This window comes from Arvicola amphibius, chromosome 9 (assembly GCF_903992535.2).
Source record: "Arvicola amphibius chromosome 9, mArvAmp1.2, whole genome shotgun sequence".
NCBI lineage: Eukaryota > Metazoa > Chordata > Mammalia > Rodentia > Cricetidae > Arvicola > Arvicola amphibius.
Window position 1 is genome coordinate 104,290,948 of NC_052055.2, and position 24,734 is coordinate 104,315,681.

At 49.0% G+C, this 24,734-nt stretch overlaps 1 protein-coding gene across 1 annotated transcript in view; it reads right to left on the minus strand.

The window, feature by feature from the left end:
- Positions 1 to 1,272: 1,272 nt before the first annotated feature.
- The window catches only part of Hkdc1 (hexokinase domain containing 1), a 39,444-nt gene continuing 15,982 nt past the window's right edge, over positions 1,273 to 24,734 (minus strand). The window contains exons 8-18 of the mRNA XM_038342703.1: positions 22,821 to 22,976; positions 22,126 to 22,359; positions 20,861 to 21,165; positions 17,645 to 17,790; positions 17,449 to 17,568; positions 13,707 to 13,802; positions 13,474 to 13,573; positions 11,648 to 11,831; positions 9,506 to 9,661; positions 3,594 to 3,827; positions 1,273 to 2,013 (exon numbers count right to left, since the gene is read on the minus strand). Of these exons, the coding sequence (XP_038198631.1) occupies positions 1,833 to 2,013; positions 3,594 to 3,827; positions 9,506 to 9,661; positions 11,648 to 11,831; positions 13,474 to 13,573; positions 13,707 to 13,802; positions 17,449 to 17,568; positions 17,645 to 17,790; positions 20,861 to 21,165; positions 22,126 to 22,359; positions 22,821 to 22,976 (1,912 nt within the window). The 3' untranslated portion in view covers positions 1,273 to 1,832. The remainder of the gene's footprint in view (positions 2,014 to 3,593; positions 3,828 to 9,505; positions 9,662 to 11,647; positions 11,832 to 13,473; positions 13,574 to 13,706; positions 13,803 to 17,448; positions 17,569 to 17,644; positions 17,791 to 20,860; positions 21,166 to 22,125; positions 22,360 to 22,820; positions 22,977 to 24,734) is intronic.

Below are 24,734 nucleotides of genomic sequence, written 5' to 3' on the forward strand. Positions count from 1 at the left end.
CATCTGGGACCAGTTCACAGGGCTGGCATCATACATGTTTCCTGAGTGTTTCAGAAAACATTCCAGAGGGTCCATCAGCTTCCTCATCTGACCCTAGCGCGGGCTGGCCTCTCATACTGCAGGCACATGCCGCCTCAACATGTGACAACCCCTAGTACTAGGGACCATCCTCTTAGGAAGAGGCCACCAGCAACTCTATGGAGTTGAAGCAATGTGTCAAAGACATCAATCCACCTGGAGTGTTCCATCTTCTCACATTGTTTCCCTGCGATGATGACATGCCATTCCCCTCTCCCCACCCCCGGGAGACCGTCTCAGAAGCTTTACTTTAAAACACATATCCCTCCCCAGTAAGTATTTAATCCTGTTTCACTAGATGATTTAAAAAAAAAGATGTGTGGCAATAAGCTTACAATGTACTAGAGCAGATAAGACGTTCACAGTCGCGGATAAAACGTTCACAGTCGCGGGACAAGCTAGACCATACAGGCAGTTCAGACAAGAGCTGGGAATGAAGAGAAAGGGTCAGGGACACATCAACAACGGACAGTTCTGCATGACAGGTTTAGGAAAGGCAGGGTGGATAGTAGGACACGGCTTCAGAGAGAAAGAGAACAGCTGAGGAGAACGGATTCCTGGGCTGGATCCAGGAGATAGGAAAGGGCTCGCCGCCAAACATCAGGACCGGAGCTCCATCTGTAGATAAGGATACCTGCTGTAGTGGTGTGCCTGTGGTTCTAATGTTAGGAGGTGGAGACAGGAGAATGCCTGGGACTTGCTAGACAGCCAGCCTAGCCTAAACAGTGAGCCCCAGGTCCCACTGAAGGAAACGAATGGCATTTTTGAGGGTGACACTTGGATTGTCCTCTGGTGTACACACACCACGTACACACACCCACACATGCCTACACACAGGTGCATGCACACCCCACAAAAATACACACCTACACACACCCACACACAAACACACGACTTCCAGCTGACTCCAGTTCAAGAGCAAGTGCTATAGGGTCACATGGTCACCGCTTGTCGCTGGAAGGACTTCACTTCAATCATGAGAAATTTGGGGAATCTGCTCCCCATGTCCTCCTCTTGGCACCTTCTGGCTCTACAGGTCCCTTAGTCTCCTGACAGGACATGGAGGTGCCAACAAGCCTCTCAGAAGAGAGATCAATACCTCACGCCAAGTTCCCCGGAAACCAAGTTTCTTTTATTCCCGGACTGTATTTCATAGACCTAACGGTCCCGGAACACATGTGGACCTCAGTGACTGACACCTACTGTACGACATGAAGCGAAAGACAGTACCTTAAGTGGTGTCCCAGCCCTCAATACACATTGGGGAGTGACACCCCAGGGTGCTCACAGAGCACCCGAGTATGGGAAGATTCCTCCTGGCTCCAGGGCCAAGGACTCCTCCGCACTTGGAGATAAATGAGCCAAAGCCCATGTTCTCCCAGAGCCTAGGAAGCCAACAGAAGTCAGGCCGTGTTAAGCTAGATCTCCTAGTTCACTAAGCGTCTTTCTCCCTCCCAAGGGTTCATCCATAGGTTAGAGGTAGCTTTAATGCCAGAGAGGAACTAAGCCACCAGGCACCGGGGCAGATTTGGAGTCCAGCAGCTGAGGGGCTTGAAGCTATCGAACACTGATAGCTCAACTGATAATTTTTCCAAAACGGGATCTCTTGGGCCAGATCCTTTGATTTCAAATGCCAGCCCATCATTGGCCAAAATATGCTGAATGGAGGTGTCGCTGAGTGTCACTGCCAAGCCAGCACCAGGAAGCTAAGGGAGAGGGGAAGGTGAGTCAGGAGGTCATCTGGTGGTCCCTGGTCAGCATGAGGCGTCGCAGACCTGGCGGGCCACGTGGTTTTCCTTCTCCTGCTGCTGTAACCGCTTGGCTACAGCTGTGATCAGAGCTGCTCCCTTCCCGCTGCCATCTTCTGACAACATGAACGTCACGTCGCACTGAGGGGCCAGTTCTTTCACCGTCTCCTGCAGTATCCGGGAAAAGCTGGGACAAAGAGGAAGACACATCAGCCTTTGCAGTGGGGTTGGCAGATAGACTACTGTGACCAAGGTTTCCTCTCTGACCTCACAGAGAAGACCCCGTTCTCTTCAGTCAAGTGTGGTGCTAGCTATAGGGTTTTCTCAGGAACTCTCTAGCGGGCTAAGGGAGTCTCATTCCTAGTTCTGAGGGCTTTTACTGTGAAGGGGGGGCCACTCCATCACCTTTTTATTATTGTTTGTTTTGTTTTTTGTTTTTCAAGACAGGGTTTCCTTGGGTAGCCCTGGCTGTCCTGAAACTCTCTCTGTAGATCATCCTGGCCTCAGACTCAGAGACCTGGGTGTACATCACCACTGCCTGGCATCAGCACCTTTTAAAAGGATTGTATGCTTTCTCTGCCTTTGGTCATCTTAGTTCAAGAAAGAGATTTGGAGCTGGCAAGATGTTTAGAGGGGCTACCACCAGGCCTGATGACCCAAGTTCAATTCCTGGGCCCCATGTGGCGATAGGAGAGATCTGGCTTCCGCACATCCATGTATGTACATATGTACACACATGCATATATGTACACATGTGCATACAAAATAAATGTAAAAATATTTTAAAGTCTATATTTGCAGAAACCGAACCCCAAAATGTGTGTCACCAAGGGACGAAGAGAGAAGCTGTGAACCAATGATCAGCATCTTAGGGATTTTATAATCTTGTTCACCCATCTCTTGTCACCAAAATAAAATTGGAAACACTGAACAAAAATAATAGCTTTTGCCGTGTGGTGGTGGCGCATGCCTTTAATTTCTGCACAGAGACAAAGGCAGATGGATCTCTGAGTTTAAGGCCAGCCTGGTCTACAGAGTGAGTTCCAGGACAGCCAGGGTTACACAGAGAAACCCTGTCTCAGAAACAACAACAAAAAACGTTTAAAAAAAGTAATAACTTTTTATTAGTGAAGCTATTAAACTTTAGCCTCATGGCAGCCTCCAAGGTGACTCTGACTTATTTTTGTCCTCATTATACATAAAAAGAGCCAAAATAGACACAAAACTGGCCATGTGCCACCTGGCTGCTACATGGCCCGGTCAAGAGTCAACCCTCTGTGTGTGACAGGGCTCTTCATCTGTATGTCCACTGACCAAACTGAGAAATTAGGGCCAACTCAAACCTGGCTGGCACTCTGGCCATGCCCTCTGCCTGGCCCTGAGTGCTGTAATCACAGTGTGTACTTCCTTGGTGCTGGGTGGTGCCCATTTAATCTCTGCAGGGCTCTAAGAGGCAGAGGTCACTGCTGTTGACCTCGCACAGATAAGGACCTTTGAGGTCCTTTGAGGACCCTGGCTGGGCTCCTAGCCTCATGTGGACAACCAGGAAGCAGAAGCACCAGCCCTTGCTTCAGCCTCAACAGCAGTGGGCTCTACCACGCCCAGTTACCATTCCCATGGGGCCACATCGTCCCACTGTGAAGAGGAGAAGTTTGTGTGGGTCCAGCCCTGGCTACCAGCATGCCTGCCCTCTGCCCACCAGGTCCAGCCCTGGCTACCAGCATGCCTGCCTCTGTCCCAGTTCCCACGTCCATCACAGGCACTCACTGAGGGTGCAGCTTGTAGAGAGTTCCGTCCACACCCACAGTGACCTTGAAGTGCTCCAGCCCCTGGTCTTCTCTTCTCTTCTCCACAATGGCGGCCAGGCCGGCACCGCAGAGCTGGGCAGCCCTTCGTGACACGGCCCCACACACCTCCTTCACCACGATGCTGTCTTCGCACGTGCTGTCCAGGCCCAACTGCTGCAGGATCTTCCTGACCTGCAGGAGGGCCAGCCGGTCACTGTGGACAAGCAGGGCAGAACATTAGGAGCTGCCTCCTGCACCTGGACCCACCTCATATGATCCAGAGTCTTCTGAAAGGGGCCTTAGCCAGAAGAATGCTGTCAATGGCTGAGGGTGTAGAATGTCAGAGACACAGAAAGTCCTCCACCCTCAGAAGTCCCATTGCCTTTAAAGAGCAAGGTGTGAGTGCCCTTGTGTTAGGCACAGCCTTGCCCATCTCACTAGGAGCTAATATTGGGGTCGGCAACCAACAGACCAGATGTGTTCCAAGAGTATGAGGTTTGTAGTACGAGGGGTATCCTCTTAGACAGGCACCTCCCCTATGGTACTCTCTTCCATTCTGGAGGCCAATTTCCTCCTATTTCTTGCTGTATAGTCTCTGGCTGGCCTGGTATTCACTATGTCGCTCCGTCTGGCCTGAAATTCGTGGTAACCTGCCAAGTACTGGGATCAAAGGTATGTGCTGTCAACCCAGCTACTATGTCCTCTTTGAAGATGAAACTATGACCCAGCGGCCGTGGCGCACATATTTAATCCCAGCACTTGCAGCACTTGGGAGACAGAGACAGGTAGATCTCTGAGTTTGAGGCCAGCCTGGTCTATAGAGTGAGTTCCAGGACAGTCAGGGCTACACAGAGAAACCCTGTCTCAAAAAAAAAAAAAAAAAAAAAAAAAAAAAAAAAAAAAAAAAAAAAAAAAAAAAAAAAAGCAGCAGCTGAGCAGTGGTGGTGCATGTCTTTAAACTCAGCACTTGGGAGGCAGACAGAGACTCTGTGAGTTTGAGACTAGCCTGGTCTACAATAGCTAGTTCCAGAACAGGCTCCAAAACTACAGAGAAACCCTGTCTCAAAAAAAAAAAAACAACCATAACGAAAAAGATGAAACCGTTTCAGCAGCAGCCTGGGTGGGATTAGAGACATTCAGTGATCAAGTGACCACAGGAATGTATGGCACATATAGATGTATTAAAGAGTGGGAACCCTTCCCCCAGACACTCACAGCTGATTAACACAGACAGCACAGACAGGATGAAAGACTGCAGAGTAACCAGCCCTCGTCGGGACCTCCAGATCACATCCCCTCCTCCCGAGGTTTAGGTATCATCCCAGAAGGGGAGGCAGGAGTTTTAAGAAGCGAGGTAGCGGATGCCTACTGCATGGAAACGGTTTTCTGGACACGACAGGATGCTGCACAGGAACCCACAGCAGCTGTGACTACATACACATGACCTGAGAAGGACCTAGCGTGGATGGCGGAGAAGGTCACAAAGCCTACCCTTCGCCGAGGAGCTATGGCAATTGATGGCTGTTGGAAAAGGGACAGTCAGCTTGAGAGAGTCGGTTTTCTCAGGATGCGGGCCCCTTTAGGGGCTACCCACACCCCAATAGATGGCCCTACGCCCATGCACATACAGGCAGCATAAGGTGGAGCCAGAGGGTTTTCTTAAAAGCAATATATGAAATTGTGGAGGGAATAGTGTTGGGGGAGGAACTGGAGAGAAGGGGTCGGGGTGGGTTTGACCAAAACAAATTACATGCCTATATGAAATTCTCAAGTAATAAAAATAATTTTTAAAAAAAGAACGTGAACCTGATAGGACCATGAACATGTACAGAGAAATGGCACCACAGGGACAAACTGGCCTCAAGTCTAGACTCCAGTTAAGTCATAGGGAACCAGTGATAACCAATGATACTTACGCTCATCTCTGAACCTTAAGCTAAAGCCTGTGAGGGTGCATGCTTAACCATCTCAGTGATGCTCAGGGGAAATTAGTGCCTTCCAAAGAGTGATTGACAGGTCACCACTGTGGCCAAGCAGGGATCAGACAGTGGCAGCCAGGCTACGGAGTCCCATATCTACAGACCTTGGGGATTTCATGTCATGGGGAATGCTCACGGCTCCAGAAGCCAGGGATGGTAAAGCACTGTGTGTCATTAGTCTCGGAACAGCATGCTAGCTTGGGTTTTATTTCTTATTTCAGTGAGTCTAACATCTGTCTTTGACCAGAAAAGGCTAAAAGGAAGGGAGGGGAACAGAAAAAAAAATGTAAAACTCAATAAAATCAATTTAAAAAAATTTTTTTTAAAAAGAAAAGGCTGAAGGAGCCGGGCGGTGGTGGCGCACACCTTTAATCCCAGCACTCAGGAGGCAAAGGCAGGCGGATCTCTGAGTTCGAGGCCAGCCGGGTCTATAAGAGCTAGATCCAGGACAGGCTCTAGAAACTACAGGGAAACCCTGTCTCGAAAAACCAAAAAAAAAAAAAAAAAAAAGGCTGAAGGATAGTTCCTGAGACATTGGTTGGGTTATAAGCACTTCTTGTTTTCTTCCTTTTGCTTATTTTTTATTTTCATCTATTTTATGATGCTAGGAATCGAACCCAGGGCTTCCTGCATGCTAGGCAAGCACAACACCAACAGAGAAAGTGAACTTTCTCTCCCTCTCTCCACTTCCCTTTCCTCCTCCTCCTCAGGGTCTTTCTTTGAAACCCAGGCTGGCCTCAAACTCTGACTCTCCTGCCTCAGCTGAGTGCTGAGATAAAGGCCATACCTGGCTTCTAGGAAGAACTAGTTTGGCTCAGGGAAAACAGAACACAAGGCACTGGCCAGCCAGCCAGGCTGACTGAGGGGGGAGCTGTTCTCAGGGAATCCTGCTGGTTACACCTGCTCATTAGCATTCGAGACCATTTGCCATTGCTGATTCCCCCTCCTCCTCCACCTCCTCCTTTTTCACCTCCTCCACCTCCTTTTGCTCCTCCTCCACCTCCTCCCTCTTCTCCTCCACCTCTTCCTCACCTCCTCCTCTTCCTCTTCCACCTACTATTCCTTCTCCTCCTCCTGCTCCTCCTCCCCCTCCTCCCCTTCTCCTTCCCCTTCTCCTCCACCTTCTCCTCTTCCACCTACTATTCCTTCTCCTCTACCTCCTCCACCTCCTCTTGCTCCTCCTCTCCTCCTCCTCTCCTCCTCCTCTTCTTTTTAAAGATTTATATATGCATATGAGAGTTTTGCCTGCACTGAGTAAATCATGCCTGCAGAAGCCAGAAGAGGACACCAGATCCTCTGGAATTAGGGTTTCAGGCAGTTACATTGCTGTGCTGGTGCTAGGAACTGAACGTGGGTCCTCTGTAAGAGCAGCCACCACTCTTAACCCCTGAGCTCTCTCTTTATAGCCTCCAATTCTATGGTGATTCTATCTTTTCCTGCCAGCTCCCCAGACAGCAAGAACCTTGCAGGAGCTCCCTCATGACCCCTGACCTCACTTGCAAAGTGAGGACACCGGTGCATTTTTCTTTTCTATCTTCCTGTTAGTGTGCTGAATCGTGTTTTGGAATAAAGTCTTGTTACACTGCCCCCAGAGTGATTTCTCATTCATAACCATCTAGCCAAAAAGTTCACTAAGATTCAATGGTTGTGCACAGGTTGAGAGAAGCCAGCGTATCTGTGCATACTGATAGTGGTGGTGGAAAGGGAAAGTACCTCTTGTTGTTTGGACAGGGTCTCATGTAGCCCAGGCTGTCATTACATAACCAAAGATACCCTTAAACTTGTCTTTCTTTGCCTCTCAAGTGCTGGGATCCTAAGCGTGCTCCACCAGACCTGGCGTACGCTGTGCTGGGGACTGAACCATATGCGGTGCGCATGCTAGGCAAGCGCTCTAACAAACCCACACCCCCAGCCTCAGAAGCCACTCTCCAGAAAGCAATGTACTCTCGGGGAATTGCTCCTTTTGTCAAATGTAAGTAAATAATTCATAAGCCACAAATGACTGTGTGCAAAAATAGTAATTATGGTTTTGCTCAGAATAACAAAAATTCATAAATTATAACCTTGGCATCGTATACTAAAGGGAATTTTAGTAAATTATAGTATAGTAGCAGGGAAGTCTCATGAAGCTATTCAAAACGATTATTATACTAATGAGATGATAAAGGGAAGTTCTCTTTCAAGAAATATTCTCATTAATGCTGACAGCGTAAGATTGTCATAACAAGCATCAATGAGTGGTAACAGTATGGAAAAAAGATAGACAGACCAAAATTTAACACTGAATCTGATCAGGCATCCAGGGTAACTAAGATTTCCAGAAAATACAGAAATAGCGAAGAGTGCTGAATGCTATCACCATCAAACTCCAGAATACAGGAAAGTTGTAGGATAAGAGACGGTTTCCTCAACAGCTGTGCAGTTAGGGAAAACAGGGAAGGGAGAGGATGCCCATAGAGTAAAATATATTTTAGATACTCCAGCCAAATAGGAAGGCCTTGTTTGGCTACTAAAGCACCAACCAACTATACTACTGTTTGTTTCTGGTTTTGTCTGGCAATTTGGGAAACAGAAGTCTAAGAAGATGTTTTGCTTTGTTTTGTTTTTTTGGTTCAGTTTTTGGAGACAGGGTTTCTCTGTGTAACAACCCTGATTGTCCTGGAACTGGCTCTGTAGACCAGGCTGGCCCCGAACTCACAGAGCTATGCCTGCCTCTGCCTCCCGAGTGCTGGGATTAAAGGTGTGCAGTCCCATTGCCCAGCCTATTTTGAGATTGAGGTTTAACATTAGCTCTTTTGGATATGCTAATGGTACTCGGTTATGGTTTTTAAGAGCTCCTATTTTAGAAATACATTTGAAATATTCATAAACGAGCTGACATAGGTGTGGGTTCTATAATTAACCTCGCCGGAGGCTGGCCGGTAGGAGTGTGCGACAAAGCCACTTTGGTGATGAGTTGACCTTTGTTGGGGGCAGTGATGGAAACACTGGGTCCATTTCACTATTGTTCTACTTTCGGAGATGTTTAAAATTTTCCATAATAAAAAGTAAAATGGAAAACAGAAGGCAGGCATGGCAGCACACCCTTCAGAACCCCAGCACGTGGGAGGTAGAGGCAGACCTCAGCCACATTGTGACTCTGAGGCCACCTGGGCTATAGCTGACCCTGTCCAAAAAACAAACAAACAAACCAAACACATTTTAAGTAAAATTTCCTACGACTAAACTGGATAAATAATATGCAAATGATATGTAATATGCTAGCGTGTACCAAACAAGTTTGCACATATTAAAGAACTTAAGAGGGCATACAATTCACAAAAAAAAGTAGCTGTGTTTTGTAACAGCATAATGAGTGGTTTTCTTTGTTATAGATCTACATCTTTTCAGGAATAGAGCAAGCAGGGTTAACTTTTCCCCTAACTGGATTTCCACGCAGTTCTTCTGGAACCTTCGTAGAGAACCCAGTCCCTTTAACTGAGTGTCCTGAGGCTAAAGTCTTCCCCCAGGCAGTGTGCTGTCCTCTGGGCTGGAGTCTGATGCAGGCAGCACTGAGGGACATCATGCCTACTGACGACTTCCTGCACACTCTCTCTGTTTCTCTCTCCAGGGTTTCATAGACTCCAGAATGGCCTCAAACTCACTACGCAGCCAACGATGAACTTGAGTTTCTCATCCTCCTGCCTCCACTTCCTGAGTGCGGAGAGGAACCACCATGCCTGCTTTATGAAGATGCTGGGGATCGAACCCAGGGCATCACCATGCTAGACAGGCACCCCCCACAAATGAGCTGCCCCCCCCCAGTGTTGCTTTCATTTACCAATCTCAAATCTTCCCACTGGGGCGGGGGGGATGGCAGCCATTCCCTTCCCAAGCATCCCACACTAAACAAGTAAGTTTGATCACATATTACCTTTCAATCTGGGACAGGAATTTGGTTTCAAAGATACTCTTGGTCCGGAGCCTCTCTGAAATCTGCCCTCGGAAGAGGAGCCCCTGCCGGGTAAGGTCAATCAGGATCTGCCTCACAATCTCCCCCAGGTACATGCCACTGGTCATTTTCTCATATCTGTTTGGGGAAGAGGGGTTAAGACTGAGGAGGACAGAAAAACGGTTTCTAAGGACCCAGGTCTGGGTGTGGAGAGCATGTCACATGGTCCAGAGTGGCCTAAGGGAGCTCTTTCTACAGTCGTCAAATACATATAATACAGAGAACAGGGTGAAGTGAGAAAGGTAGGCTTCAGAGCCACCTGGGAGCCAAGCCCAGTTTCCCATATCCCAGTCACGTGACGTGAGCCCCTCGTGTGAGCTTCATCTGTAAACCAGGGAAGAAAGCAGGATTCTAAGGACTGCAGAAGGCGGGAGTCACCTCTCCAGTGGCCCCAATTCCAGCCCTCCCAGGCCTCCTGCTGCCAGTCCATGCTGCTAGAGATCTCCTCTGCTGTGTTTATTTCATTTGGATTTTGGGTTTGCATTAGACACAGGGACATCAACTTTGCCTTTGAAGACATCTGTCCACCAGAGATCACAAGCTACCAACACTCAAGAAGTGCAAAAAAAGAAAAGAAAAAAGAAAAAAGAAATCCTTTTCCCTTTCCCACCATGCTCCATAAGGACATGCAGCAAGAGAAGAAGGGGGCTTAGGAAGCAGCCAGCAGTGGGAAGCCTCAGGCCACGGAGCCTGACTCCCACTGAGCACAGAGGTGAATGGAAACAAAACACAAGTCATACACACACTGAGACCTGGCGGTCTCCTACCCACAACTGCTCTAGGACCCAGTAGAAAAAGTGCACAAAACCACAAGGCAGCTCTGCCAGGTTTAAAGGACAAATGGCTCACTGGTACCTACTAGCATACCAAAGCACATGCTGAACCCCTGGCTCCTCAGCTCTTTTCACCCTGGCCCCTGCTCTAAACTTGGGTCCATGGACTTCCCTTTCCCAGTTTCTCATTCCTGTCTAACTCTGCTGGTTTGGCCTTGTGTTTTCTCGGTCCTCTGCTCCTGGCTCTTGTTCCCATCTCTTGGCTCTTGTTCCCCTCACTTGGCCTTCTCTCCTTTTGGCTCCTCCCTCCTCAATGGCCCAGTTCAGTCTACTGCTTCCTCTTCCTGCTCTGGACTCTTCCAGATGCTTCTGGCTGCACTCTCCCTCCTGTCTACAATAAAAACCTTCTCGTCAACCTTACGTAGAAGCAACTATGTCCTCATTACATTCAAAATTCAGTTCCAGTCCATTAAACCCTCAGTCCAGACATATGAGCCCCCGCAGAGAGACACAGGACTAAGTCCCAGCACTTTACCCGAGAGAAGACCACAAACCCTTCCTAACGCAGTGCTAAGAACTGAGTCCAGGCTTCCTGTGTACTATACCCAGAATGCCACAACTGCTCTGCACCCTCAGCCTGAGGGCCCTTTGTTTCAGACCGGCTCACACCTGGGGTTACAACAGCTCACCTGCCATCCAGTCATAAAAATTACCAAAGCAGAGAGAAGAACTGCCAAAACCCATCCTGTCCTTGCTCAAGTCTCTTTATAGACAATGCTCTCATCTCGACAGTCCCCAAAGTGTTCTTGAACCCAGTCTCAGCACATCCCCAACCTGTTCAACCTCTCCTTGCTTATCAGCCATCGTAATAAACGTGTTTTCTCTCAGCTTACATATTATAATACCAATATCAAGCTTAACTGGGACAGAGATCGTAGGGGTCACAAAGTCTAAAACACTCTCTGGTCCTTTACAGAAGTCTCACACCCCTGTTCCAGGGGAAGGGCCCAGGCTCACAAACAGGGCCTAGTACATCGCTTCTGGCCAGCTTCCTGAACCCCAGTAGCCTTCATGGTACCCAAAGGCGATTAGAAAAGTGACCTCTCCTTCCTTGTTAGGAACACCAGGATGGCCTTCTTTTATTCCAGGATGACCCTGCACTGACCTCTGGTACAGAGGTATAGACATAGACATGGCTAATCAGGCTGGTGCTACCAGAACAGAACGGCTCCTGGGTTTGGAGAGACTGTTCCCAACACACAGTATGCACACAAGCACCTGCCTTTCTCACCTCTGCTTGCCCGAATTCAGGGAGCCCTCATCCACTTCCTTGTCATACTGGGTGCAGATGTCGTCTATGCAGCCATTATCTCCGAATCCTCCCCACTCCGTGTTGATGCACATCTGCCCCTCGTCCCCTTCCACCAGCTCAATGTTCCTCATCTCCTCCATATAGCACACGTTGCTTCCCGTCCCTGGAAGGAATCATGGAGGGATCAAATACAACACTAGATCTGAGAGATGCGGGTGAGTCCCATAAGAACGTTGGTGTCTGAGACAGAGACTAGACGGGATTCCAGCTTTGTATTCAGCTGCCCAGTCTTAAGCAAGTACTCTATGGAGTTGTTATAAAGACAAAAATAAGGCATTAGTGTATTTTCTCCACATGCTAAGTAGCCAATGAGTGATACTTGCCATCTTCAGCAGTAGCAACAGCATCCCCATCATCATCGTCGTCTCCGTTACCACCACTATCATCATCCCTCCATCATCATCAGGATCACCATCAGCATCATCGCTGCCGTCATATTCCCCATCACCATCACCATAATTAGCATCACCATTAGTATCTCTAGCCACATCATCATCCCCATTGTCATCATCCTCACAGCTGAAGCATTCTCATCATCATCACCAACATCATGGCCATCTTGCCTATCATCAGCATCGTCATGATTATCCCTATCACCATTGTTATCAATATTCTCATCCTCCTCCTTCCCATCATCCTCCAGCAGCAGCAGCAGCAGCAGCAGCAATCTCATTGGCAAACAAAGCTTCCAAGGAGCAACAGGCTTAGCAATCAGCACGAGGGCCATGAGGAATAGTCCAACCTTGGACAAGAGGACTTTTGGTATCTGGGAGCCATTCTTTCCTCCCTGCCCACAACCTGGCCCTGGAGCTCACACAGTGGTCTAGGTACCTATCCTATTCACTTGCAAAGGCCTCATCTGTGTGACCTCCTGGATCTGGCCCAACCTTCCCGCCAATGAGGAAACTCATGGGAGTCAGAATACTTAGCCTCTTCATGCTCATGAGCAGACGGGAGTCTGAGGAAGAGCACCAAACATGTGTCTCTTGGTCTTCATGTGCTTGTCTATCCTCCTGTTCTTATATCATGAGCCCAGACAAGCCCCAGAGCCACTTCCCCAGGTTCTGTCACAGCTCAGCTATGCTGTCACCTAGAAGGCTCTTCATGCTCATCTCCAATCTTTAAATCCCACCTGTCCCCTTCTCCCTCTGGAAGCCACTTTAAATCTGGACTACTGCCAGGCTACTTCTAAAGGCATCTAAAGCTCCTGTGTCGCCTCAAACCACTCTCTTTCTCCAGCTAAGTCTCCTTTCAAGTCTTGCCCTTCACATGCACCCAAAGAGCCAGACGGATCTAGGTAATGGCAAGGTGTGTAGCGGAGCCAGAGTCCGAACCCAGCTCTGCTGCCCCAGACAATCACATCCCACAGTGGACTCCTTCCTTCCAAGACACAGGTATCAGAACCTTAAGTTAAAAGAAGGGAGTCTAAGGAAGGGGGGGGGGACATCGTAATGAGGGCGGAATCTAAAGATGACACACGGTATCAAGTATGAAGATGTCCAAAACACAAAGGAAGAAAAGGAAGAAAACTCCTTTGTGTGTCTTCTTCCTCACTGAAAAGAATGAGCAAGGCTTAGAGCCTTGGTGAGATAGACAATAAGAGATTTGGAATGAGTTGGCCTAGAACCTCAGACTGTACTGCATCCACCTTTAGAGTAACCTCTGGCAGTAGAGCAGTGACCACCCCCCAACTCCTCAAGAGAGTCATATGGGACCAGGCCAGGGGCTCATGCTTGACCACTCACCTGCTATCAAGCCAATCTCACAATTGGGATCTTCATAGCCGCATGTCATCATGGTCCCCACCGTGTCATTCACGATTGCAACTATGTCCAGGTCAAACTCCTGTGAGGGAAGCAAGCAACGGCCCTGAAAACGGTCTGTGCAAGAGGCACCAAGGCCTGTGTTACAGGGCCTGGGCATAGCATGGCAGAGCAGGGGAAGGGCCCAGGGGAAGAGGGCAAGGTCCATAGCCTACGTTTCTCCTTTTGATAGCTTCTCTGAGCATGTCCACCACGTCCTCCCCTTCGCAGTCGGTGGCCTTGAAGCCTTTGGTCCACCCTACTAGAGTCCCCTGAAACAAAGAAGGGGTCGTCATGTGAGCAGCACATCTTAGGGTCACAGAGCAGCTCCTACAGACATGAGGTACGAATCTGATCCCAGGGGAACATGCGTGCTCTTGGCCTGCTTCTATCTCTACCGCCCCAACATGGCCCAGACAAGGGCTCCTGACAAATGGGCTCTCCACAGTCTGCACAGTCTGCAAGAGTCACCTGTGTCCCTGCTGCTGAAGCAACACAGAATCAAACTCTGGAGTCAGAGTCATCCTGCTTCTAATGTGGCCCATAACAGACTGAGGAGTCCTCAGAGATCGAGTTATACAAGGCCAATCCTGTCAGCCAAGGCATTGTTATACAGTGAAAAGCGCCATCTTGTTCTCCTGCCCAACAGTACTGAGAGGATTTACCGTCTTCTCCATCATTATCAAAGCTAATACAAACCAGAACAACGGCACCGTCAGGAAACACGGCGCATTAGAGAATCGTACTCATCATACACTTTTAAATGAAAGTCATTAAGACACAGGTAGAGATTAAGCCTACTTTTATTTTTTAAATGACAGAAATATTCAGTCAAGAAAAGGACCTGGAATTATATGTGTCCAAGGGATGATTATTTTTTGATACAAGACTATGTGTGCATTTTTAAAAAAGATTCATTCATTCATTTATTTAATGTATATGAGTGCTCTATCTGCATGCATGTTTTATGCCAGAAGAGGCATCAGATCCCACTAGAGCTAGCTGTGAGCCCCCATGTGGGTGCTGGGAATTGAACTCAGGACTTCTGGAAGAGCAGCCAGTGCTCTTAACTGCTGAGCCATCTCTCCAGTCCCCTATGAGTACATTTTAGTTTTTCTATATTTTTCTAAAATCAATGCACTTAATGCTCGTGGTGGTATGTTAATGTTTAGAGGCTATTACTCTGGTCTGGGATTTATCTAGCCCAGCTCTGCAGCCTAGAAAGCTGGAAGTGGGAGGAACTGGCAGCACTAGAGTGCTGGACCAGGGAGGGTGACCCATGGAACCCTAACTAGACGACATCACACCCTGAGGCCCTCAGCCATCAAGTCTCTGTCTCTCCTCCACAGCCCTCAGGACATACTCCCAACTGGAAAACCTTTTTTATACATTGCAGCCATATAAAAAAATAATATATAACTTCTATCTTTCTTTTCCCCTGCGACCACTGCCATCTTGGCTCCCAGCTGCCCGCCCTTTCACAGTCTCCCCTGGGCGTCAGGACAGCCGTGAAATGTTGGTATCTCGGAGCAGAGGTGCTGCTGAGTTTGAGGCCCATCCGTCACTCAGAACCACTAACGGCCATGCTGGATTCTTCCCCACACAGTCTGTTCATCCTTTCTGGCTTGTTTTTTGTTTTTTGTTTTGTTTGATTGATTGGTTGTTTTTTATGTTTTGTTTTGGTTTTAGCTTTTGTTGTTGTCGTTTTGTTTTGTTTATTTCTGAGCTAGAGTCTCGTTATGCAGCCCTGGCTGTCCTGGAACTCACTAAGTAGACCATAAAGATCCGCCTGTCTCAGCCTCTCAAGGGCTGGGCTTAAAGGTGTGCCCCGCTGTGCCCCGCTAGTCTATTCATTCTTAATGGCAGTGATAGCACGAGCGCATTAGCTTTAAAAAAAAAAAACTAAACTAAACTAAAATGTTACTGATATGAATAAATCCCTGACTTCCCTTCTTAGAGTACAATCCCCCCCCCGCCAACCCTTTTCTCTCCACTATGTGTGCTTTGAAATGAGCAAATTCATATTTTGTATAAATTACTACTGTTGTTTTCCTTACTTAGCAACACACTGTGGAGAGCTTCCCAGATCACATAATGTGGCTCTGCTATCTACTTTCACTGAGCAAAACCGTCAACTATAATTACACAGAAATCTGAAAACCCACAGACATGCCTACAAAGTAAGCAGAATTTCTACCCTCATTTTATAAAGATATATTTATTTTTTCTAAGTCTGTATGAGTGTGTGTATGTGTGTGTGCGCATGCATGTGTGAGCCTGTGAGTGTATGCACATCATGTGTGTGCAGGTGTCAAAGTGAGAAGAGGGTGTCAGATGTCCCGGGACTAGAGCCACCATGTGGGTGCTGTGAACCGAGCCTGAGTCCTTTGCAAGAACAGTAAACACTCTTAACTGCTGACTCATCTCTCCAGCCCCTAACCTCACCTATAAAATGAGGAAACCAAACCACGGAGCCAATAAATGAGGAGCCTGACAATACAGCTCAGAGTCGGTGCTCTTAACTGCTGTCCTGTTCTTCCCCCACCCCAAGTCAGGTAAAGCCCATGTCTGGCACAGAATAACACTGTGGATGCTTTGGTATACATACTATATCTCAATTAATCCAACTTCCTCTTCCTCCTCATTATTGGTGAAGGGCAGGGTGTCATGTAACCCAGGCTGGCACTGAACTCCCTATGTAGCCACAGTTGGCCTTCAACTCTCGATCCCCCTGCCTCCATCTCCCAAATGCTGGTGTTACAAGCATGTGCCCTTAGGCTACCTGGGTGACCTGTCTTTTGTCAAATAGCAAAACCCTACAACTTTGGTGCCTCCCTGTTTATATGTGCTGTTCAGAAGAACACAAAAAAGATTTCCCAGTTGTACTAATTAGCCTTCCCTGGTAATTACCTTCTCAAACCTCTCCATAAAACAATTGGACCCCTCTTTTCTAATAGGGTCACATGTATCTCTTTATTGCATAGCAGGCCACATCTGAGAGGGATACTCCCTAGATCCAACCAACTTGTGGATGAAAAATGTTCAGAAAGGAGCTAGAGAGATGGTTCAGCAGTGAAGAGCACTGGCTTCTTGCTTTTGCAAAGGACCCAGGTTCGGTTCTCAGCATCTACCTGGTGGCTCACAAACACCTTCGAACTCCAGTTCCAAGGGATCTGATGTCTTCTTCCTCTTTCCTTCACAGGTACCGTGTTGCACAGATGCACACACAGGCAGAGACTCAAAAACAAACAAAAATAATTTTTAAAGTATTTAGGAAATGGAACTGGGTCTGTCCTGATGCATCCGGACTCTGAACATCCTCCCCTAATGACTGACTCAATATTTACACTGTGGGACCTAATCTAGAGCTGACATATTCAGGAGGGTGTGAGCAGGGTCTGTGAAAGCACCGTGTCATTCTGTTGAATGAACTTGGGCAACAGCAGATTACAGGACCTGTAGGGAGTCCTGCACCTAACTGCCTGCAGAGGAATGAACCATTAACTCTTTTGTGAATTTCAAAGCACCAAGTAGGGATTAATGAAAGGTGGTAAACAGAAAAACCTTTACATGATTAAAACCTTCTACACGATGTATTGTATTCCCAGCTTGTGAACAGTGGCCTGGTGAAGTGGCTCGGTCAGTAGAGCACTTTCCTGATATACACACAGCCCTGGGTTTGATCCCCAACACCACGCTCACTGGGTACAGTGGTGCATGCCTGTAATCCCAGGACTCAGAAGGCAGAAGCAGGAGGTTCAGAAATCCAAGGTCATCTTTGCTACATAGGGAATTGGAGGCCTGCCTGGAATACATGAGACCCTGTCTCAGAAACAAACCCTAACGTGAGCACGGACAAGAGGAACCTTGAAATTGCCTTGAAATTGGCGAGGGAGGGCAGCCTCTAGGCCGCCTTACCTTGTCAATGCACGTCTGTCTGCAGGGAAAGGAGAACGTGAAGCCCAAAGGCAGCTGGGCCCCCTTGAGGCCCATGTAGTCCAGGAAGTCAGCGATGCACTGCACAATGTGGTCGAACAGCTGCAGGGAGAGAGTGGCATTCATGCAAGGTGGGCACTGAGGGGTGTGGCAGCTGGCACCCAGGCCTAAGGCTCACCTCCTCTCCAGTGCCCTGCATGATCTCCAGGGGGATGGCAAAGATCTTGTTGTACATTCGCACCGACTTCCGTCCACTTCGGATCTTCACCAGGAGAACTCGGAAGTTTGTTCCCCCCAGATCCAGGGCAAGAAACTTTCCTTTCTCTGTGGTAGAGAAAAATGGAGGCTGCACCCCACCCACGAAGGCTGAGCAGGGACCCCTACTGGAAGCTTAGAGGAAGGACAGAGGGCCAAGCCCAGCAGAAAGGGAGCCTCTGCTCCGGGACTCCTAGACCAAAGGAGCTTCAGGTTCCAGCAGGTACCTTGAAGCAGCCTTAAGCCAGAGCGTTTCTCTTGGCCCTCATTTCCCCCAAGACCCATGCACCACCCATACCACCCACTGATTCTGAGAAAGAGCTTCTTGTCCTGGGCTTCTTTCGATGTCTGCTGAAGGAAGAGGTGTTGTGGAAATTATGTGTTACAATTTTTTATGCTGTGGAATATTTGCTTAATGCCGCAAAGATGTGTTGCATTCTTTTATGTGACATTTGTTTAACTCTGTGAAGCTGTGTTACTTTGCCTGCCTAAAACACCTGATTGGTCTAGAAAGAGCTGAACGGGCCATAGCTAGGCAGGAGAGAGGGATAGGCGGGGCTGCCAGGCAGAGAGAATAAATAGGAAGAGAAGAAAGAAGAGGGAACAAGCAAGAAAAGGAGGAGAGGAAGATGCCAGGAGCCAGCCCCACAGTCACACAGCCAGACATAAGAAGGAAATAAGAAGGAAAGAAAAGATATGCAGAAATAAAGGTAAAAGCCCAGAGGCAAAAGGTAGATGGGATAAAGAAAAACCGGCTAGAAACAAGCCAAGCTAAGACTGGGCATTTGTAATAAAGAATGAGTCTCCTGTATTTATTTGGGAGCTGGAGAAAGTCCCCAAAGAATAAGAGTAAAACAACAACAAACAAACAAAACCTACAAGGAGGTTGGGCCTTCAAGGGTGCTTCTAGCTCTAAACTCCGAGTACTGTGTGCTGAGGCAGGGCTTCTGGTAGAGGTGCTAGTCACCAGGCACTCGGAGGACCTAAGTGGGGACTGGTCAGCTATCCTGACTGGAAAGCATTTCCATCCTGTTTAAACCGTCCAGGGGACCTTACACCATAAGCGTGAGCCTGTTCTTCTCCTTTTAGTGTTTGCAGCTGTGCGGGTGGGAGGGCATGTGTGTCACGGCACAGCACACATGTATGTAGAGGTCAGAGAACAACTTTGTGGCATTCGTTCTCTCCCTCTACCTCCACGTGTGATCCTGGGGTTGAACTCAGGTTGCCAGGCTTCCACTATAAGCACCTTTAACCTCTGAGCCATCTCACTAGCCTGGTATAAACCAACTCTCCTTCCCTAGTCCCCTGGCTGGGAAGCCACCTCCAGCCCTACATCATGGAACTAATTGTGCAGGTCCCAAACCGCAGGGCCCCTTCTCCTCTGCCTTTCAGGGTGAGAGCCTGGTCTACACGGGGTCAGAGCCTGATCTACACGGGGTCAGAGCCTGGTCTACATGGGGTCAGAGCCTGATCTACACGGGGTCAGATCCTGGTCTACACCGGGTGAGAGCCTGGTCTACACAGGGTGAGAGCCTGGTCTACATGGAGTCAGAGCTTGGTCTACTCAGGGTGAGAGCCTGGTCTGCACGGAGTCAGAGCCTGTTCTACACAGGATGAGAGCCTGGTCTGCACGGAGTGAGAGCCTGGTCTGCACGGAGTGAGAGCCTGGTCTACACAGGGTCAGAGCAAGGTCTACACAAACTCTCGCGCTCTCCGTTTACCTTCTCAGGTCTAACCACACTGGTGTCTCTCTCTCAAAATTGCCACAGATGCCATTACAGCCATCTCTAATTTTCTGCCTTGCGCCTGCCGTTCCCCAGTATCGTCACCATTTATAGTGTCACCGTGTCCATTTCTCCATCTGCCTCCCTGTCCGAGCCCCATGCATACGGGCAGGGACTATACTCTACTGCCGGGCCCAGAACAGAGCCTAACATGCACTTGCTGCTTCGTGGAGATTTGAAGGACAAGGGCAGAAGAAACCAATGAGTGACAGGAGAAGAGCCGCCTGGTGTATTTTACTGTTCTTGGTCTGTCCATAAACTGAAAAGATTGTAGCTCCAGAAAAACCATTGTTGTTAAGAGAGTCCAAGTGGCCATGGTGCACACCTTTAATCCCAGCACTCGGGAAGTAGGAGCAGGTGGATCTCTGTGAGTTCGAGGCTAGCCTGATCTATAGAGCTAGTTCCAGGATAGCCAGGGCGACACAGAAAAACCCTGTCTCAAAAAACCAAAACACCAAAATTAATATTAAAGATTCAGGGTATGTAAGCCTTGGAAGCTTACTAGCCTGTGGCGTTCATGAAATGGGAATATTCCCTCTTCAGGTAACAGGCAAAGTGGTTTGTGAGGCAGAAATGACAGCATCCAAAGCAAACAGTAAGAGCATGGGCCGGCAAGAGAGCTGAGCTCAGCGGGTGCAGGCACTTGCCGCAAAGTCTAATGACCTGAGTCCGCTCCTCAGAACCTATAGGGTGGAAGGAGGGAGAACCAACACCCACAAGTTGTCCTCTAACCTCCAAAATAAATAAAAGTTTAAAAAAAAGTTTAAAGAAGAACACCAAAGGCAGTTACAAAGGTCCTCATTCCCGGCAGAGGCTCCAGAGAGTCCTAGCAGTGAGGCAGCCACAGAGAAGGTCACAGAGAACTCCACTGCTCAGCGGTTTCCCTCAGCTGAGCACAGAGCAGTGACAGAATCCGGAGCTGGAGAAGTCAGGACAGAAAACACTGCGGCGTAACGCCAGAGCTCAAAGCCTCAAAGCCGGAAAAGGGCCTGCTAGGGGAAGCCCTGAAGGCCCACAGAGCCCAAGTGTCCAGAGGGAGGCTCAGGCACAGCCTGGGGCCTTCTGCTGGTTCACAGCATGAGGTCTGTTCCTATTCTCACCTGCACTGAGAACACATACACACATGCATGCACACACACATGGCCACATGCATGTGCACATGCACACACATGCCTGCGTGCGCACACACGCACACTCACACACACACATAGTTTAACTAGGTCTTGCAGCTCCAGAACCAACCTCTACTGACTGCCATCTCTTCTTGCCCAAGGCTCTAACACTCACTGTGTTTGCAGAGTGTCCATGGGAGCTCTGCACACCCTACAGAGCAGGTGACAACTGTCCCAACCTACCTGTGCCATCAGGCATCCCATAGACATAGGTGGGGAGCATCTTCACCGTAGCCAGAGCGTGAGTCTTTTTCTTCAGCCCATACTCTAGTTCAGTCCGCATCTTGTCCCTCACACCTATGAGTTGCTCTCGGGTCAGCTGGAACAAGGCCAGCACCTTGTCAATCTGCTTACGCTGGGCCTGCACCCGACAGGCTACCGCGGTCACCATAGCGGCCCCCTTGGTGCTGCCACTCTCTGACAGGAGGAAACGGACATCACAGTTTGGGACCAGTCTCCTCACCACCTTGTGCAGGCGTTTGGGGTACCTGAAGGTAGAGGTGACAGTCGAATATTGAACAGTCAGAAGAGCAGGGTCTGGCCAGTGGAAACAGACACAGGGCTAGTGGGCAACGGATCCTAGAGGCCCTGCTTGCTCTGGCAGCTAGGGGAAGAGCTGATGTTTCAACACAGAGGGTGTGTGTGAACAGTGGGTGATAGATGTCACCTCTGTCCGAAGACGAAGGATTTGCTTGCTCAGCCTTTTCTAGGGAGGACTCTCCTGGCTTCCAAAGATGCCCCCGTTAGCTAGGGGGTCTTTGGCTCTGGATCCTCCCGGGAAATTTTCATTTCCCCACATCTTCCTAGCAGGACCTGGCAACCTCTGCAGTCACAGATTTTCCTCATTGGTAACTAGGTTTTTCTGACTTTCCAGTCTCACCATGCAGTAGGTAAATAGTGGAGAGAAAGACGGCTCGATAGATGATAGAAGGAAAGGCGGCTAGGAGATAGGAAGAGAGAGAAACAGATACACAGACAGGCGTATAGACACAGAGATGAATGATGGACACACATGGATGTATACATGAATGGACAGATAGATGACTGACTTTTCTAATTAGGCAATTGCTTTAACAAACTTTCTTTTTTAAAGTGGGTCTTACCGTATAGCTCAGGCTGGCCTCAAGCTTGCTCTCTTCCTGCCTCCTAACAGTGGAGTTCTCCGTTGCTCTGCCCTAGAGAACCTGCTACTGGGCCACCCCTCTGAATTCTAGGATTACAGTCCTGCGCACCACATTCAGCTCATGGCCCATCTCTTTCAGAGTGAGCCCCCAAAGCACCCGGCCAGCAGTGTAGATGCAGGCTCTCCTCCATCTGCCCCTTGAAATCTCAGAACTATTAAGAGGCAGTTGGTTCTAGCCGCCCAGCTATGCAACATAGACCTGAGAGAGCACCAGGGCTCAGCAACAGCAGAGACTCCGTAGTGAGTGGTGGTGAGTGGCACTTACTGGGGGTGTATTTTGTAGAGGGTTCCATCCATGCCCACCGTGGTGCGGAGCCGGGCCAGCTTCTTATTCTCTCGGAGGCGTGTCAAGATGGCTGCCAGAGCAGCAGCGCAGAGATTGGCCGAGCGGAAAGAGACGATGGTGCACACTTGCTGGACGGCAATGCAGTCCGACTCTGAGGGGTCCAGGCCCAGATTCACCAGGATCTCTCTCGTATTGGCCAGGCCTTCTTTATACCTAGCCAGGCGACAGGAAGAGAGGCCCACACCTCTCCATGCTGTGGCCATTCTCCCGGGATGTGTGCTCTACCTCATAATAACACAGTCTGGCCAATAATATCAGTGCTGAGAACAGCTGCTACTGTTTACTAAGCACGTGGCTCTAATTCCCCAAGAGATTCGCAACTGTAAAAACATTACTAGTCACTATTTAAGGAAGGAAGAAGGCAGAAAAAAAAAAGCATGGGGAGGGGGAAACATCCTAATAATGCAGCCCCTGGATAATGAACCCAACAAGCGCATGACATGGAGCCACGCAGAAATGTCTAGTTTGTCTGAAACCATGCCCAGGACTGAAACTCCCTGTGAAGGAGGAAGGTCTGGGTCCTATTGCTACTCTGTCACCTGAGCACACAGTGCAGTGGCCACCAACCCCAGCCCCCCACAAAGGCAAGGCAGGAGGAACGCTCAGCAACTTACTTCTCCATGGCAGCCACGTGCTGGGTTTCAATCTTGCCCTTTGTATGGAGAGCAGAGGATTTTGCACCCCCAAAAAGGAGACCAACTTTGGCCATCTTTAGTAGGATGAGCCGGACCAGCTCCCCCATGTACAGGCCACTGACCATCTTCTCGAACCTGCAATGGGATGAGTGGTGGAAGTGGCGCCTCAGGCTAAGCAGCATTGGTCCCCGAATGCCAACTCATGGAGTAACCCTGGCCGTGGGGAGCCGTTCCTACTTTGGCCATGAGGAACCACAATGTCTTAGGCCTCTGCTACTTTCTAAGCTCATTCGGTTATGGAACAACAAGCTAGAGCAGAGACTCTGAGGCTTCCAACATTGAGTTTTTGCCTCAGAGAGCCTGGTGCTGAGATTGCAGTTTGGAGTATCCACTAAAGGCCATTTTGTCAAAGGCTTGGTCCTCAGCCTAAACGGCACTGTCGGGACATGACAGACCTTTATGCGGTGGGCTTCATAAAACTTCACTCAGCGTTAGGGGCATTCCTTGAAAGGGAGGGAGAGACCCCAGATCTCTCTTTCTCCCTCTGTCACACCCAGCTCTGAGGGAAATTTCCCCATGTATGGTTTCCTCCACCACATATTTCTACCTTAGCTAATGCTGCCTGGTCCTGGGGCCCAAAAGCAATGGGACCAGCTGGTCATCGACTAGAACCTCCGAAACTGTGAGCCAGGCAAACCTCCACAAGCTGACAAACTCAGGCATTAGTTACGATAACATAAAGCTGCCTGACAGAAAACTTGGAGAGCTCAAGAGAAGGTCCACCACGACGTGAATGGAAGACCCCAGAAGGCAGCCCTCATCTCTACTCTGAGTCTCTGTACAAATAACTGCAGATTGTTTCCTATATCAATCCAGTCTTCAAATACAGTAAGATATAAAATCCAGGACTATGTATTTCATAACCAGCCTTACAGACTGCGATATGAAAACTCACTGGGGCTGGTAAGATGGTTCAGTGGTTAAGAGCATTTGCTGCTCTTCCAGAAGCCCTGAGTTCAGTTCTCGGCACCTACATCAGACAGCTCACAACCTTCTGTAACTCCAGCTCTGGGGGAGGGGGTCCAATACCATCTTCTGGCCTCTGTGGGCACCTGCATTCACATCTGCACAAGCATATGTGTACACACATGTGTGTACACACATGTGCACATACACACACAAAAACTAAATTTAAAAAGAATAATCATCTTAGAACAGTGAAGAAACGGAGGGCAAGCAAGCGAAATTAGGTTTGACTTAAGGGAATGGAATTGCTTTTACGTGAAGCAGAGATAAATGAAAATGATAGTATAATGAACACTACGGCCTTGGCTTGTCACAGCTCAGTTACAGGAAATCGGTGTGTGCAGGGATCAGCCATAGCCAGGGCAAAGGCAATGAGTTACAAAAGATGCACAAGGCATTGCATATAGAAAGGACAGCCAAGCCAGCTGTGTACTGAGCCTCGAGTAAGCCCAGCACATAGCGAAGAGCTGCAGAAGATGCCAGAGTCGCTGCTCTACAGGCCATGGCTGAAGCTCAAAAAGGCTGTGACCGAACAGCAGACACAGTGGCTGCTGTGAGGTGAGGCCCTTGAGGACGACGGTGACTGGGGAGCCCCCGGGAAGCACACACGGGAATCCCTGGGCAGGGTCCAGTGCTTTCTGTGCCTGGCTTTCTTCTGTGTCCCTTCGTCTCCATACTCAAAGAGGGCAGAGGCGTCATTTGGTTCACAACCTTCTCAAGAGAGGTTTGGATGCCCATGCATACTGTGGAGCAGCGGACTGCCTGAGAGCTGCGTTTCCGACCTAGGAAACCTGACCCTGCGGGAGCTGACTAGCCACAGCTAGACACCTTCCCTGGCACAGAGAGGGCCTGAGTGGGCAGGGACTG